The following is a 17,681-nucleotide window of genomic DNA, read 5'->3' on the forward strand; positions in this document are numbered from 1 at the left end:
CTGAGTTTCTGTTTCTGAAGAGAGTCTTTCCCAGACTCACTGTTCTGGCATCACACACTCAGTGCTCAATCTTTGGACAGTCACTGGGTTCCACAAGAATGCAGCCTGAGCTCACAATTAGGCTGTGAGAAAACTGTGAGAAAGCCTCATCATTCATCTCTTTAGGGAATTCTGATGGCCAGAGACAGCAAAACTAAAATAAACAAACTGCTGCAATGTAATGGAGGCTTTTTTGGAGCCCACAGCCCAACTTACACTGATGCTTCATGGATTTCTGTGCCATCGTAAACCCTGATGAGAACCATCGCTTGGTCTGTAAGAGTTCTTTATTTGTATTCTGGTTGTTCCCTCAGTTAGAGAGGCCCTTCTGAGATCAGAAGGTTTAAGAGGTAACATCTGTGTAGTTTTACTGGCCTTAAAAGTCTGGACTGCCTGCCCTCATCTCAAGAACTCTATGACTTCTGAAAATCTGCTAGCCACGTAAGCAGCCCAGCATTTCTCAGGAATTGCAGAATCCCACAATAATTGAGGCTGGAAAAGATCATCGAGTCCAACACTTAGCACTGCCAAGTCCACCATTAAACCATGTCCCTCAGAGCCACATCTATCTCTTAAATCCCCTCAGGGAGTTCAGTTAAAGAATCTCAACATTTTAGTGCCAGCTGTATGTGAGGACACAGCCCCTGACGGATCAGCAGGCAGAGAGAGAGGAGAGACAAATTCCCCTGCCAGCAGTGCCCCTGTCCAGAGGGCTGCCAAAAAACCAGTCTGGCAGGAGCAAGGACTTCAAAACATATGTAACTTATAAGCTAAAGTCCATGTTTTGTGTCACACTTAAAAATTAACCAGGAGCCAGTGCATTTTAGGATCAAGCTTTCCTCTTTGCAAAGGGTGCCACAAAGCAAAGGGATGTCGAAACAGCACATCCTGAAATAATTTGGTCAGGCTGTGCTAATTGCATTCCCACATAGTGCTCTATGAAGCAACAAGCCAGACTGGAATTATAAAATTCCTTAAGCGCTGAAGGCCACATCAAAAAAAGATAAGGTCACATCTTTTAGCCAATGCAGATGGAATTTTTTTTGGAGGTGCAGGTGTGACTTGGCTGTCTTCTTCCTTTAACAATATCCTCCTTTCCCTTCTTTCCCTTCAGACTTTTCCTTTTCCTTAAACCTTTTCTCTTAGCCTTTCTTTTCTAAACTATTGGTCAGATTTTGGGTTTATATCTCACCCCGGGTACCTTCCAGTTACACTGTACATAAGACATCCAAAACCTCTCCCTCTCCCCTGATTCCTCCCTTTCCCCTCCCCACTTCACTCACACAGCTCTGCCTTTCATCAACAGGCACTGTGGGAATGCTGAGTTAGCCTATACTAATTACATACTAAGAACAGCATTTTTTTCCACTTTTGCGTGGAATTAAGAAGGTGTTTCCATACATTCTGAGTATGGAAAGATATTTCACAAAAGAAAGTTGAAACAGCAAAAAACCAACAAAAAAACCCCAACTAAAACAAATATATTCCTACACCTAGTTTATAATTACTTTTTCTCTTCCTTTTTTCTAAATTCTTTTTCTGTCTCATCCTTTGAGAGGAAAGGACTATCAGAAATGCATCACTACACACGATACACTCAGGGTATGGCAAAGGAACACAGGCCAAGCAGTTCCTCTTTCCTTAAGAGCAAGAATTTTAAGAATGAGGATCTGAAGCAAACAAATGAAGGGAAGGAGGAGAAGGAGGTTCATGGCATTTTCCAAATGATGACATCTACTGATGCCAATCTTTTCTTGCCTGCTAAAAATTGCTGTGCTGGGCTTCTTGGTCAGAGATGGGAAAGAGACCGAGCCAGGGCAGGAGTGGTGCAAGAATTGAGCTGCAAGGACCCAGAGGAGCCCTGGCAGGGCTGTGCTCAGTGCCAAAGGACAGAAGCAACCCCAAGAGCCACCTGTGCAGCCTCCCCCAGCCTCCAGGTAATTCCTCCAGGACACTGGAGGATGTTCCTTTTCACCTGCCCTGCTCCATTGGCATCCCTGCCCACCACGTACTGACAGGTCACTGAGGATGTCATGTAAATAGGGTTGCAATGTAAACTGTCATGTAAATTGCAAAACCAGATATGCAAATGGTCTTAAAATTGCATTTAAGGAATCCAGAGTGGTAGCACAGAGTCCTTCTTGTGCTCCCAGCCCAGTTTCACCTTTATTGCTGGAATAAAGAGAGGATTTCTGCTGCCTTTTTTTTTTCACAGTGCCCTCCTACAAAGTAGAGGAAAACTAAAACGCAAGGAAATCCATTTCAGTAACACCTGCATGGCTAAAACAACCTTGCAATTTCAGCCCCACACCAGAGTCTTTTACAGGAATCCCTTTACAGCACAAAAGGGAGGCAAACTTCCAAATTGCTTTGAACCCAGAAGTCACTAATGCTGAAATCTCAGTGGTAGCATTTTCCCAGTGACAAGCCATACAAAGCCCTTTTGATGCAGGCAGCTCAAAGCATTTTTAGAAATCCAGGGAGCTCCCCAATGCCATCCCTGCACACTGCTGGAAAGAGTCACTCCTGGTCTAGGGGGAGAAAGATGAAGCAGTACAATTTTTTTTCAGCTGACACTGTTGGCAGATCAAAAACCTGAGTCAAGATTCCTCACTTTGTTTTGGGTTTGTTTTGTGCCAACAGCAGGAGAAACTTCCCAGCTACTGCTTTACACAGTATTGGGCATTTATTCTATCAGCACCATCATTTCTTGGTCATAAACTGAAAAATATTAGAAGTCCAATCATGTAAATGGACTAATGTATTCATTCTCAGAGTGTATTTTGAAAATAAAACACTTGTAATACTAACTGCACAAGGATGCAGACACATCCAGTGTATTGATATGGAACTAAAAGCTTTTAGTAATAGGCCCAGTATAAACATATGAGCTAGATAATATAGTATTCAATTTCTACCAACTTTACCCAAAAAATTGTAGAACTTTATGGCTGCTGTGAAAAGTTACTGAAAAGATTGGTGTTAATAGATTATCACCTTTAAATCAAGCCCATTGAAATTGGTTTGTAAAGCCATGATATGAATAAGATTCTGATGTTTTCATGTTTTTAAAATGCTTCACATGGCATAAACTTTTTATACTTGAGTCCACCTACTATGCTAGCATTTATTTCCTTGTTGTATCATCCATCTGTTTTTAAAAGTAATCATTGCTGTGAGTTGTGTGTGCAGCTCTGTGCTGTGTGAGCACCTCCACTGACAAGTGTGAGCTGTGTGACCACGGAAGGGCCTGGGTGACCTCTAAATGTTGTTTGCAACTCTCCTTTTTTTATGACTCAGATTGCAGCAGCACATGGGACGTTTAAATGTCCCTGTTTATTGTCTTTTCCCAGAGCTGTACCTCACGCCATTCCCAGCAGTTATCTACAACCACCATTCCAATTTCCTGCAAGTGAAGGTTTGAGTGACCAGCAGACCTTGAGCTGTCCTTCCTTGGCTGGGTGGTGACAAAGGAATTGTAGCTAGCAGGGCACTAATAACTATTTTCCATGTAATTTTAAATCTAGTTTCCTTTTTCTCCTTTTCTTTTTCCTTTTTTTTTTTCTTTTTCTTTTTTGTTTGTTTGTTTGTTTGTTTGTTTGTGGTTTTTTGTGGTTTTTTTTTTTTCTTTTTCTTTTTCTTTTTTTTTTTCAGCTGTGCCAGATCCAATTTATTCTAGAGCTGTGGTTGCTGGAGCCCAGCGGGCTCGGAACGGCGGGGAGGGGACAAACCCGAGCTCCTGGGGACATCTGAGGGGGCTGCTGGTGGCAGGACAGCCCCGTCCCCGCAGGGAGGGGCTGGAAGAGCCCCCCGGGATTGTGCAAAGGTGGGACCTGAGACACCCTGGCACTGCTGAAGTGAAGGAGGGGCTGAGCACCCACCCTGCCCTGCACCCCGGCTCCAAAGCCCCCCCTCCTCCTGAGGGCAGTCAGGACACCCCAAACCCGACCTGGCCACGATCACTGCAGGGGTGGGGACAGTGGCACCCCCAGAAGGGACACAGCAGAGTCCTGGCCAGCCCTGGCACTTCCCAACACATCCTGGGAGCGGGGCTGGGCTGCCCCGGGATTCCTGCGCAGGGAAAGCAGCTCCCCGTGCTGCTGCTGCTGCAGGGCGTGGGGACAGCAGAGACCTGGAGACCCCCGGGCCCCTGGGCAGGGCGTGGGGACAGCAGAGACCTGGAGACCCCCGGGCCCCTGGGCAGGGCGTGGGGACAGCAGAGACCTGGAGACCCCCGGGCCCCTGGGCAGGGCGTGGGGACAGCAGAGACCTGGAGACCCCCGGGCCCCTGGGCAGGGCGTGGGGACAGCAGAGACCTGGAGACCCCCGGGCCCCTGGGCAGGGCGTGGGGACAGCAGAGACCTGGACGCCCGGGCCCCTGGGGCCCCTGGCCGTGCTTCCAGCTCCGTGAGGGGCTCTGGGAGCAGCCGGAGCCGGGACAGCCCCGGCCCTGCTCCTCCTCCCTGCCCCTCAGCCCCTCAGTGGCTGGCGCTGCCCTCGCTGTCCGAGTAGGCTCCCAGCAAACCCAGCGAGGACGTGGCTGCTGCTGCTGCTGCTGCTGGAAGGGAGCCGGTGCTGGCCGCGGTGCCCCCGGTTCCCGGCCCGTTCTCCAGGGCAGGATCTGGCTGCTGCCTCCTGCGGGCCACCAGCCCGGCCAGCTGGGCCCTGGTGCTGAGCTTGCCCACGCTGCGCTCCCAGCTCGCCGTCCTCGGCCTCTTGCTCTGGGGCTGGGGGTCCTCCTGCAGGATGTCCGTGGGTTTTGTCGGGGCCGTGGCACCGGGCCGGGGTTTGGCCGGTTCGGAGTCGGAGTCCAGCAGGAGCCGGCGGTGCTGCGCCTGCTCCAGCATGGCCTTCATCTCCTGCTCGTCCTCCTCCTGCTCCTTGCGCGTCTGCTTCAGCATGGCCTCAAAATCCACGTTGGCCTGGCGCTGGTTGAGCTCCTTCAGCTCCTGCAGGTTCTCCACGACCTCCATCTCCAGCTTGGAGTCCTTGGTTCGGTTCTCCAGGACCTTCATGGGGTTGTTGAGCTCCTCCTCTTCCCTCTCCTTCTGCAGCCTCTTCTCCTCCTCCTCCAGGAGCTTCTCTGCCTGGAAGTTCCTGGTGGCGCCGTGCTCCATGGTGTAATCCGTGTTCTCGGGGTCTGTCTTGAAGGTGAGCTCGGCCAGGCAGCGCGTGCACTTGATGTAGAAGCGGAAGAGGGGCAGCCCCAGGTAGAGCTCGTTCTGCACCGTCTCCTTGCGGGCGTTGAACTTCTTGCCCTTGTAGATGTACTCCCCACACGTCTTACACCTCATGTTGAAGGGGGCCATGAGCCTCACCACGTACTGCCGGTCCTTCGGGAGCTTGAGCTTCGGGATCTTGGCCGGATCGAAGTCCGGGGGGTAATATTTGTTCAGCACTTTCCGTTCCGACATCGCTGCGGCTTCTCCCGAGCCCGGTGCCGGTGCCGGTGCCGCCGCCGCTGCCCCCGCGCCGCCCGCCGCTTCCCTGCTGCATCACCTGTGCCCTCCTTGTTGTGCCTTCGGCCCCGCCTGCCTTCTCGTCTTTCGCACCGCCTCCCGGCTCTGGCAGCTGAGCCACGTCCTGCTTGTCTTCATTCTGCCCGAGAGGGCAAGAAATGCTCTCAGTTGTAGAGAGCATTTCCTGCCCTCTCCCTGCACAGCCGGCCAGAGCCGAACAAAGGGAGGGGCAAAGCGGAGCTGCATTCTCAGCCGCGGAATGCGTGGAATGCATGGAATTTCTACTGAAGCGCTTAGCTACCTTAGATGTTTTCTTTTGTTTCTTTATCTTGGAGAGGGAAACAGAGGGACAGGGAGTTTGTTTTTCTCCGGCTAAAATTACGGCTTTGCTCTTTACAGCGAATGTTTGCAAGGTATTTATTGCTTTTTCCCAAATTACGCTTAACTCTGAACGTATCTTTGCTCTTTTTCCCGGTAAAACTACAGCGTCCCATATGAATCTTCCTTTTTCCTTCCATCCTGCTTCACTAAAAAGAAGCGATGGCAGCTTTGGCTTTCGTTCTTTCTGAACCCATAGGGCTAGCTGTTCCTCATTAGTTCTTATCTTATCGCCCCTCTGGGAGGCACCGATGGCTACACGCTGAAAATCAGCAGGGTAATCTCTTGCCATCGTTTCTTTTTAAAGTCTTTTTGACTCCTTCTGCGATCGCTGCTTACCTTCTTTCCGTCAAGTTTTTGGGTTTTTTTCATTGTGTTCAGTAACATGTTCACGATATGGGATAAGGGTGGAATGTCCTGGGGTGACAGGAGATTTTCATGTTTCTGTTCCCATGTTCTCAGTCTGTTTTGTCTATAGCTGAGCCCCTCCTCCGGCTTTTGCTTTTGGCTTGCTTGCTGCTAGCTTTAGGCTGCTTTGCTGGCTTTGCTCTCTTGCTTTCTGCTTTTTGCTTGCTTTTTTGCCATTTTTTCTGCTTTTGTCTTTCCCCTTCTTTCCTTCCTCCCTTCCCTGAAGACATCGGACCTGCTTCGGGCCCTGATTCGGGAACATCAAGGGAAAACCCCCCGGAGTCTGCACCTGAGAGAAGCTTTAGCACCTCCCCAGCAGAGACTGCTCACCCTCTCTTGGACTGGTGAAAACATTTCTGGTCATCTCGGACTGTTTTCTTGTGTTGGGGAGTGTTTTTTCGTTGTTTCTCAATAAACAAGTTTTTTCCACTTTTCCTCTGAGGAAATTCCTCCCGAACCCGGTGGTGGGGGAGGGAGTTGTGAGGATTTTTCCCCTAAATTTGTCCTAAACTAGGACAAGGTGCAGGATTATCTAAGTTCCCACTCTGAAAAAAATTATAATTGTGTGCATATTCACACATATCAAATACTGCTAGCTTGCAAAGCCACAGACACTCCAAGAAACAGTGTGTTTCCTCTCAGGGATATTTCTAGGCCTGGTAAAAGTCCTTCCCAACAAATCTTCGTTTCAGTCACGTTGGCCATAACACCACTAGTGCTTAAATAAAACCAAAACAACAAAGCAAAAGGAAACAAAAAAACCCATCCCTACCAAAAAACCCCAAACCTCACTGTGAACCTTTATGACTTTATTCTACACTTATCTTCATTTTTTTCCTAGATATCTATATCACAGGAAGGGGCTAGAGCTTAATTGATGTGTATTTGCTACTATATTTTCAGGAGGATAAATAACTGTGCTGAAGAACTGAATCTTAACAACACAGCAGGACAAATGCATTCATTGCAATGGAATTGGATGTCCTATCTATTATTGTGAAGGTAGGAGGAAGAAATATTTCTTTTATTCTCCATATGGATCCAAAATGTCCAAAAAACTGCCCTACAGAACTGTCCCATGTTCCAGCTGTCACACAGCTGGAATATTGTCCCTGGCTAAGTGGAACCCTGCACAGAACGTTGTTCACCAAGTGCCCTCTGCTGGCTTTTTATTCCCCCAAAAAAGTGTCTCTTGTAGCCACAAACCAAAGGGTGAAAAACAACACGGGCTTCTCAAGCCCTGACTTTCGTTTCTGCTTTTAGAAGAGAAAAGCTCTGCTGCCAAATTTGTGAACACTGCAACAACCCGCAGAGAAACATTTCCTAAAACGGGGTTTGTGTAAAACCATCAATGAGGCAAAAGGGGACAGGCAGAAGCACGGCTGAGAGACAGCAGCTCCTCCCACCCCTGCAAATTAATCCTGCAAGCACCAGAAAAGCACCTCGAGCAGGAACACATTTCTTACAATTCCCTTCCAGCAGCACAAAGCTCTTCAATGCTTCCCAAAGATAAGAAATGTCAGGAATCTGTAAGCCAGGTATTGCAGGACTCCTGGTGGAGACTTCAAGAAGACTCTTTCACTTCTTATTTCTCATAGCATTTAGCAAAACATATTAATCATAAACTCCTGACCACTTGGCTGAAAGTTGCAAACCCATCACCAGCTCCAATCCGCCCTATGGAAGGAAAGGAAAATCCCAGCTTTGCAGACAAATCTATAATAATAATCTCTAAATGCACGTGGAATTTCCCTCCAAATTTACACTGGCTAAAAGCCAAGATGACAACCCTACATCCTCCACCAAAGTTAAACAACTTTCATCTGCTAACAAAAAATGAAAACCAAAACAAAAAACACCAATCACAGCCAAAAAAAAAAAAAAAAAAGAAAAAGAAAAAGAAAAAAAGAAAAACCACACCACCATATCTTTGAAAACTGTGTGTATCAGAGGTTTCTATTCAGCACAATACCGAGAAAACAGAGAGAATGTAAAAAATTAAAGGCAATTCTGGTGCATTCTCCTTTGAAAACCCCCATTCTCTCTAAATTCAGAGAAATTAAAAAAGTAGGGTAAAAAGGATTGAGAACTGTAAAGAGGCACCATGTGGGTGATCCAACCAACTTCCCACAGCTGCTCACTGACGGTAACAGCAATTTTTGAAAGATCATCTTTTTTCTCAGGGCACCTGAATCTGAAGATTCAGCATCTAAGAACGACTGTGCCACCACAGCTTCACTTCCTAGGAACTGTAGATAAGAGCAACCTGAAATTGCAGCCCTCAGCCCTGCTGTGGTGAGGGAGCTATGGGAAGGTTTAACCCAGAGCTGAGTTCTTGCAGCAGAGGAAGGTGCTGTTAACAAGGCACAACAGCTGCTCTTCCACCTTGGAGATTTCTATACCATTTCTGTTACCAAATTTCTTTTAAAGCTCCTGAAGATGTGGGAAACACATGCACTTTTGAAATGTTATTACATTTTAAATGAACAATGACCTCCCATCCTCTGCTTAGGCTCTGTATAAAATTGATCCTAAAAAGATCTACTTTGTACAAGCAAAGGGCTATTTTTGCACTGAATTATATGGTGGCAGTATTTTAAATTCTGCTTCTTACCACCTTGATGCTGAAAATTTCATGAAGAATTTGATGCATAAGCAAAAAAGGTTTCAGAGAATGTCCAAAATCCACTTTATGAACCATGCCTACTTCCACAGTGATTTGGTGTCTGTGCATGATTCCTTTGTAACCTCATTGGAGTTGGTGATCTGCACAGGGAATCTCTGAAATCCCCAAGAAAACAGTGCCAGCACTGAAGTACAAATTCAAATCTTCTAAATCCAACTGTGATTTTTTTTTCTTTTAGTGACAAAAAATTGATCATTAGGAGGTTCCAGAAGCAAAAGTGCTTGTTCCCTGAACCCTGACTGAGCAAGCTGAGCATGCCCAACACTCATACTCAAGCTTCTCTTCACTCACCCCAATAAAAAAAGTCACCCCACACCACTGGCAAGTGTTCAGCCACAAATGACATTTGCCATACACCAAGTCAATCTCAGGCTTGAAGATTCATTTATGAAGCACAAAATTCTCCCTTGAAAATATGGGTTCACTTCAGCAAATCAGTCATGGAAGAGAAATTTTAATCCAAGGTAAGGGGTGTCATTTTGCTTGTTCGTTCGTTTGAATTTGAGAAATGTTGTGTCCTGCTCAGAAGAAAGGTGACAAAAAACCTGGAAGAGGTGGAGAAGATTCTGCTGGATTCTATATGGAAAAAATGTGCAAAATTGGTGAACTGAAAAGCAGAAAAACTGCTAAAATGTACCAACCAGTGTAAGTTATCACAGGCAGCTCCCAAACAAAAGTGAAAAGACAAGGAGAAGATAAAGGCAGAAACAAATTTATTTATACATCATTATTCCAGACATTCAATAATACTTCTTTGGAGAAAGCCTTATTACCCTAAAGCAGGGGAAGTTAGGATAATTTGAGATTGTTTTTTCCATTCACTACTTGTCATACACCTGCTTTAACAGGGCAGCTGTCCTTAGGAGTTGTGCGTCACATCAGCGGATATTAATTTCTTCCTCATTTCAAGACTTTTAAAACTATAATGGGCCAATGGATGAGTTTTCCAAAGTGCTACTGGTGTGGCAGTTGTGTCCTGCTGCTGATTGGTGCTCACAATGACAGTGTGAAAGCACGATTCTTCAAAATGGAAACCAAATCTTTTCATTAACACTGAGTTAAATTAAGATGTGGAAGATGTCTCTTCCCTCAACAAGTGACCCTGGCTGCTATTTGCCAGACACAGGCTTGAGCTTAGACACCTTGAACCATGCACTCATTCCTTTCTGCTCCCATTCTTCATCCACTAGATATGCTGCCATGTGCCAAATCCCTACAGCACACCCGCCCTCAGCTTCTGAAAGGGCTTTGAGTCTTCTTCCCCCTTAGAACTGGTTTGATATTGGTGTTTCAGTTCTGATTGTTTCAGAACACATCTAGTCAAGTTCTGTGCAGATGGAAAAGCTCAAGAAAATGCTCTGTGTCTCAGGCCAGGCTCCAGTCCTCTGCTGCAGTGCCCCTCCCTCAGAAAGGCACAGAAAATCCTGCAGCTGGCAATCAATCAGCTTCATATCAGCATTCACTAGAGTGTGAACAGGACAAGCAGGTGCAAATGTCTCCATTGGTCCATGAAGTTTGATGCTACACCCTAAATTTAAACATTTCTGATTTTATTTGCCAGTTAATTTTAGCACATTCTTTACCATTGCCCCAATGCCATCAAAGATATGGTGTAATGCTGTTTCACACATAAATGCTGGGGTGGTCACCACCTTATTTTTTGTATCCACATGAGCTTCGTGGAAAGGAGTTAAGGAAAACACGGAACTTGCAGATGCTACCTGCAAAATGAACCAGCACTGACAAAACCTCACAGCTCCCCTATCCTATAAAAACTTCCTCTAAATATGTTGTATCATCCAGCTATAAAGACAGCTGCAACCTATAATCCAAGCTATGACAAAGTATTTCTGGCAGAAATACAAATGTTGCATGAGAAACCTGTGGAAACACCCAGAAACACAAGAAAACCTACAAAATTCACTGATGGCAGTAAAATGCCTCTGAGTACAGTCTGCAGCATTAGACTTCAGGAAAAGGATAAAAATCTCAAAGAGAAGTGACCAGCTGTTAACTCATGCCAGTTTTATGTGCAAATTCATGCAGCACTTGGTGTATTACTGGGTGTCCAAGGGAGCTGACTGAGAACTTTGACTCCCAGGGTGTGGTTACACAGCAGCAGTTACACAGCAGTTGTGGACAGAAGAGTTTCTAATCCTGCACTGCACCACTGCTTTCTGCTACCCACTGCACATCCCCATGAAAATCTATGTGGAAAAGCACAGACCCTACACGTGTTCATTCCTTTAATGACACATTTCTGAACTGTCTCCCAACATGGGAATTACCAGGAAAGGATATGGTTACTTCTTTCACGCAGTGCTTTGCTCCCAGCTCTTTGATGGCTCCTGCAGTCCCAGCATAAGGCCACTTGCCCCCTTCCTCCTCCTCGTGGCCCACAGTTACCTCAGCTCCAGAGAGCACCTTTGCTGCCAGCACTGGGGAAATGCAGCACAGGCTGCAACAGAAGAAACTGTAAGAGCAATTCTGCAACAGCATTAATTCCAGAACTTGCTCACAACTGACAAGATTCAAATGGAATTTCAGCCTTGAAAAGTTGAGCTACATCACAAGGCAATTTCCTCAGCTTCTCTTTGAGAAATACCTACACACACAGATCTTGAAAAACGTATTTTAAAAACAGGCTACAAATGACACAAAATACAAGATACTTTTTACAGTTCCTACAACAACAGCTGCACATTTCAACACAACACAGGTTGTCTCCATGCTCACACCTCCAAACAAATGCCATCCAACACTCACATACATACCCAATAGGTTTGCCTGCTTTGTGGAAATCTTTCAGGACTCGCTCAACTTCTCTGTTCACTTTGCAATCCTTCCCATCAACAGCAAAGGTAGATCTGTCACAACAAGAAACCCACACAAAGCTCAGTATAAACCTACAAACAGAGGTATTTGCTTGTCTGCTGTGAAACTGGCTCCAAAGGATCATCCCAAACTTAACAGCTACTAAAAAATTGGTTTAAAACACTCTGGAGATGACCATCAATGCTTTAGCCAAAATGTCTCTCTTCTAAAACTTTGGTCTGCCAGAACGTCCCTTACTTAATAAAAACATCTTAAAATGAGAATTATCAAATCAGCTTTCTAGGATTACTGAGAAGTTGAACAGCCATCTTTTCAAAGAAAAAAAATACGTAAGAAGAAAAGGAAAGTAACATTCATGTTTCTCAAAGCCAACAAAAAGGCATTTCAATAGCAAGATTATCAGTATTCCACATGGCTAACACTTCTTGTTCCTTTTTTTTTTTTGAGCTAGCTGTTGTTTTATAATTATAAAGTAACAGAGGATTTTCTGGTAGGCAGAGAGAAGAAACAGTAACAACACTACAAGCACCTAAAACCATTTGTTTTACCTTCACTTCCCTCAGGCCCAAAAAGAAACACCACTAGGGGGAGTAAAAAGGATTTATGCATTATCTAAACTCTTGAATTCTCATCAACATTGCTCAGAGAATTTAAAACAAGAAAATGACTTTGAAAGGAATGATCCTTATTAATTATTAGGAGTTACATAGGTAGTAAATAAGGCCATTTATGGATTTTGTTGTGTGAATCTTGGTTCACAGAATGACAGAATGGTTTGTGCTGAAAGGGACCTCTAAGATCATCTCATTCCTACCCCTCTGACATAGGCAGGGACAACTCCCTCTAAATCACGTTGCTCCAAGCTCCATCCAACCTGGCTTTGAACACTGCCACGCATGGGGCATCCACAGCTTCTCTGGACAACCTGTTCCAGTGTCTCACCACCCTTACAGCAAGCAGCTGCTTCTTAATATCTCATCTAAACCTACTGTCTTTCAGTTTAAATTCATTCCTCCTTGTACCACCACACCAGACCCTTGCAAAAAGTCTCTTGCCATCTTTTCTGCATGTTTCCTTCAGCTACTGAAAGGCTGCTATTAGATCAGCCCAAAGCCTTCTCTTTGCCAGGCTGATTATGCACGGTGAATTATGAATATTTAGTTGAGGAATGTGATGCTTGGTTGGCACTCACAAGTTTTTGGCAGCTCCGAATCCACCAGGGAATATCACAGCATCATGGTCTGCTGTGGTGAGCTTAGCCAGGCTTGCGATTTTACCACGAGCGATTCTTGCAGACTCCACTAAAACATTCCTTGAAGCACCAGAAATAAAACAATGTGATTAATTAAGCTTCTGCACACAGAAGAGTGTAAATAAAGTCTTGCAGAGGAAGAGGAGGGTGAGGAAGGGAGGAAGCCAGAACACTGGTACTTAGTAACTGAAGCTATTGATGGTTCTGAAATGCTACTGCTGGGAAACACAGGCACTGACAGACTGTAGATAATCAAGTCCAGAAAACTCAGGCAACATCTTCTCTCCAAGAAAACCACCACAGCTGGCTTAAAGCTACTAAAGGCACCTAGCCAAGTGCTACAAGAGCCATTCCAGAATGCCCAACACATCACAGACTTACCTAGACTCAGCTTCAGCTGGCTGCCCTTTACTGTGGTCAATGACGTGCATCTGAGGGACATCTGGAGCAAACATCTGAACCTCAGCGCCCCCACGGCTCAGGTGTACCAGCACACTACAAAAACAGAGATACAACGTGCAGAAAACTCTAAGGGACAGGCTTTATCTGACCCCTAAATGTGCTGCAAATATTCCACCAACTGACTTTGAAAGATGAAAACACATCCTACCAAAGCAGGCAACCAGGAACAATAAAAGCTTCCTTTCTGCAAGTCCCCAGGTGTTATGGAAGAATCTCACAATTAACACAGTCATTAACATTGAATCTAGGTCTAGGTGACACATCTCTTATTAACTCACAGTAAGAATTAATTCCACTTAGGCATTAACAATTCTGCTGTTAGATTTAGCCCCAGAATGGAAACTCAAGCAGTTCTGAAATGAAGTCTGTATTTAACTCTCTTGGGACTGAATCTGGAACTCTGAGTTTCTGTTTCTGAAGAGAGTCTTTCCCAGACTCACTGTTCTGGCATCACATGCTTGGTGCTCAATCTTTGGACAGTCACTGGGTTCCACAAGAATGCAGCCTAAGCTCACAAATAGGCTGTGAGAAAACTATGAGAAAGCCTCATCATTCATCTCTTTAGGGAATTCTGATGGCCAGAGACAGCAAAACTAAAATAAACAAACTGCTGCAATATAATGGAAATTTTTTTGGAGCCCACAGCCCAACTTACGCTGATGCCTCGTGGATTTCTGTGCCATCATAAACACCACAGCCAGACAGGACCTGCAGTGAGAAAATAACAGAGCATTGCAGGTGACACAGAACTCCTCACAGGATCTTTCACAAGGAAGATTTCAAAAAAATAGTTAACAAACAACAATTTAAAAGCAGGCTCTTACTATGCCAGTGAGCACCAGGCTATTAGCACTGGTGTCACCACTTGGCACACTGCAGAACTGGCATTTCCTATTTATAGCAACCCATCCCAGGGCTCAGAAATCACCACTGTTTATTTCCTGGCTTATATATTTATACCACAGTTAATAAACTGACATGTTACCCTTAGTTATGTTTTTATTGTGCAACAGAGGGGGTTGTTCTGAGTGTCATTCATCTTTCTTATGAAGTGTCTACATCCATGTGAAACTACTTTCTCGTCCAGGTGCACATCAATCAGAAGAGGGACAGAAATGCACTTTGAGGTGGCATTTAAACTATTTTACCTGCTGCTGTATTTTACCTGAGCATCTGCATCACAGATCAACAGCTAAATCACCATTAATGCAATAATACAATTATTATTATTATTATTATTAGGCATACTTTTCTTTAACAATGTGGAAATAATAGTTTTAATTTGTTTATACATCCCAGAAAATAAAAAGAACAAAGCAGTCAGCTACCCACGTGTGGGTGGAGAATCTGACAAAGCAGAAGGAGAAAAACCATTTTTTTAAAAGCCATTCTAAGAATGAAACAAAACTGAAAGAACCCAAAGGTTTATCTAGTTCCTGAAAGTATATTGATGAACTCTTTTGGGGCTTTTTGTCTGTCTCTTTATTCTGAAAGAAAAAAATCCAGTTAGGAAGTAAATTTCTTTTCTCTTTCTATTTCTTTTTTGGTTTTTTTTTACTTTTATCTCTTCCTTCCTGGTTTTCCCTCAGTTGTGAGGTGGTTTTTTTGTTTTGGTTTTTTTTTAAGCTTGAGGGTTTTTAAACACAGACACATGAACAGAAACTCACAACTGAAAAGAAACTCACAACTGAACACATCTTAGCTAGTAATGTTAGACTTAAAGGGACTTTCAGGTTACAATACCCAGGTGTCTGCTATCATGGGCATTGCTTCACCAAACAAGCAAGTTACACGAATGTTCTATGTTAATCCTGTTCTGATATTTAAGAGCTGCCTTTTACTTCATAACTTTTAGTTTTACCTTTAATTTAATTTAGACTGAATAAACACACAAGCAACTGTGCTAAGGTTATGCTCTGTAAGTAACATTTTTAATTTTTTTTGAGACTCAGTGAAACCAAAATACTGTAACATTATTGTTGTAAACTCTTCTATATAAAAACTCTTCTGTTATTTCAGTACCTGCTTGGTAACAAATGTGTCTTTTACCACAGTCAAAAGTTTGCATCACTAATGTCAAAAATCACATTTGTCTTCCCAGCTCTGTTTAAAAAGCTGTAACTTGCTAAAATGACAGCATTCCTGTTAGGTTACTTTTTAGCCATTTGGACCAGCATTCTGCCCTTTCCCAAACCAATTCTGCCCCAAATTTCTTCATGCAGGTAATGACTTCTTACTCCTTTATGTTTAATGCTGCCTAGACTATGCAAAGCTCATGCGTCAAAGACTGTCCACTGAGTTCCAAAGCTGTGTATCCACTTGGAACCACCTACAGCCCATCTTTTCCTTTGGCAATCTGTAGCTCTTCCATCTCCTTGCTTTCTTCTGTAACACGTTTTACTCCCTGCCTAAAAGCACAGCCCAGTTTAAATATTCACTGCCAGTACCTCACCCAGTAATACCAGAGACTATTTCAAGTTAAATCCTCGTGGGCTCCTCAGTACAAAGGAGACACGGAGCTCCTGGCGTGGGTTCAGTGGAGGGCAGTGAGGATGAGCGAGGGACTGAGGAATTTCTTACACGGAAAGGCTGAGGGAGCTGTTCAGCCTCCAGAAGAGATGACTGAGAGGAGACCTCGTTAACGTGTACAAATATCTAAATGGGGGTGTCAGAGGATGAACCAGGCTCTGCTTGGAGCTGCCCAGCAATGGGACAAGCGGAATGGGCATAAACTAATCCAAAGGGAGTTCCACCTGAACACGACAAAGAACTTCACTGTGCAGTGACCGAGCACAGGGACAGACAGCCCGGAGAGGGTGTGGAATGTCCTTCCCTGGACGTGTTCCAGAGCCATACGGACACAACCCTGCGCTGTGTGCTCCGGGCTGGCCCTGCCTGGGCAGGGGGCCGGTCCTGCTGGCCCCGCCGCGCTCCCTTCCCGCCCGACCTAGCCTGTCATTCTGTGCTTCTTCCCAAATCAACTCCAGGCCAACGACAAACACCCAGACGCCAATTTTCACATGCTTCCTACTCCTGGTCTGGCTTGCTCCAAGTTTCTGAACTGTAAGCAGCTTTCTCCTCTCAAATTCAGCGTCTCTCCAGCGTTTCCAGCTGTCGCACTCACAGGCGAGGCTTTCCCAGGCCGCCGCCCCGCCGAGCCCTCCCCTGCACCGGCCCCACCGCCGGAGCGACCCGGCCGCAGGGCCGAGGCTGGCTGTGGAGAGCCAGACAGTAAAAAAAAGAAAGAAACGCCTCTCCTCAGCGCCGCCGCGCTCCTCCATTACTCACCACAGCGACGCGGGCGCCGCGGCAGCGCCGAGCGGAGGAGTGGAAGGCAGCGAGGCCGCCGGGCGCTGCTCGCCGCAGAACGGTGCACAGGGCCGGGCCTCGGGAGGTCAGCATGGCTGAGGGCGGGGGCAGCGGCGGCGGAGGAGCCGGGAAGGGGAGCGGAGGAGCCGGGAAGGGGAGCGGAGGAGCCCGGAACGGGAGCGGGAGAGGCCCGCGGGAACCGGGATGGCCGCGCCCGGAGGCCGCTGCGCCCTTGGCGGAGCCGGCGGCGGCGCCCCCTGGGGGCCGGGAGGGGCCACCTCAGGGCCGGGACCCGCGGGCCCTCGTCCCCTTCCCGGCCCTCGTCCCCTTCACGGCCCTCGTCCCCTTCACGGCCCTCCTTTATCGGGAACTGAGGGTAAAAAGATAACGGTGCGGAAATTACAGGGGAAAAATAAGCAAGTTGGCAGAAGGTGCAAAACTGGGAGGAGTTGTTGGGTCGTTCGAGAGCACGGAGGGCCTGCAGAGAGACCTTGATAAATCAGAGATGGGCAATCACCATCTGTATGAAGTTGAACACGAAAAATGCTGGATTCTGCTGCTAGGATGGGACAATCCCACATGTACGGACAGACTGGGAGTGAAAGGCTGAAAAGAAAGGTAGTAAAATATCGGAGAGTGTCCAGAGGAGGGCAGTGAAGATAGTGAAGGCCTTGAGGAGAAGCTGTGTGGAAAGCACTTGGTCTGTTCAGCCTGGAGGAGACTGAGGGGAGACCTCATCACATATAAATTTAATATTTATACCTCACCTCTATTCCAACAGTGAAAAGTGACCAGGAAACAAATCCAGAAGAGCAGAATATGCTGAGAAAATCAATTCTGAATCATTGGTATA

General features: G+C 45.9%; 2 protein-coding genes across 2 annotated transcripts; both read right to left on the reverse strand.

Moving 5' to 3' along the window:
- Positions 1-4,177: 4,177 nt before the first annotated feature.
- Positions 4,178-5,551, reverse strand: LOC134548363 (splicing factor YJU2-like). Its single transcript, XM_063393086.1, has one exon. The coding sequence runs from the start codon at positions 5,451-5,453 to the stop codon at positions 4,518-4,520; it is 936 nt and encodes a 311-aa protein (XP_063249156.1). The 5' UTR covers positions 5,454-5,551; the 3' UTR covers positions 4,178-4,517.
- Positions 5,552-9,666: 4,115 nt separating this feature from the next.
- Positions 9,667-17,167, reverse strand: LOC134548366 (glutamine amidotransferase-like class 1 domain-containing protein 3, mitochondrial). Its single transcript, XM_063393089.1, has 7 exons — positions 16,808-17,167; positions 14,175-14,227; positions 13,439-13,552; positions 12,998-13,117; positions 11,745-11,837; positions 11,272-11,428; positions 9,667-10,649 (listed from the first exon to the last, which is right to left on the reverse strand). The coding sequence occupies exons 1-7, from the start codon at positions 16,919-16,921 to the stop codon at positions 10,521-10,523; spliced, it is 780 nt and encodes a 259-aa protein (XP_063249159.1). The 5' UTR covers positions 16,922-17,167; the 3' UTR covers positions 9,667-10,520.
- Positions 17,168-17,681: the final 514 nt, after the last annotated feature.

This window comes from Prinia subflava, chromosome 3 (genome assembly GCF_021018805.1).
Source record: "Prinia subflava isolate CZ2003 ecotype Zambia chromosome 3, Cam_Psub_1.2, whole genome shotgun sequence".
NCBI lineage: Eukaryota > Metazoa > Chordata > Aves > Passeriformes > Cisticolidae > Prinia > Prinia subflava.

What these genes read in the sequence shown, in the direction of transcription:
- LOC134548366 (XM_063393089.1), bottom strand. Translation starts at nt 16,921, where the DNA reads ATGCTGACCTCCCGAGGCCCGGCCCTGTGCACCGTTCTGCGGCGAGCA. An exon ending in CCAGCTGAAGCTGAGTCTAG is followed by an intron (nt 13,118 to 13,438) that starts GTAAGTCTGTGA and finishes TGGTGCTTCAAG; the next exon opens with GAATGTTTTAGTGGAGTCTG. An exon ending in ACTGCGTGAAAGAAGTAACC is followed by an intron (nt 10,650 to 11,271) that starts ATATCCTTTCCT and finishes ACTCCTTTCCAC; the next exon opens with GAAGCTCATGTGGATACAAA.
- LOC134548363 (XM_063393086.1), bottom strand. Translation starts at nt 5,453, where the DNA reads ATGTCGGAACGGAAAGTGCTGAACAAATATTACCCCCCGGACTTCGAT.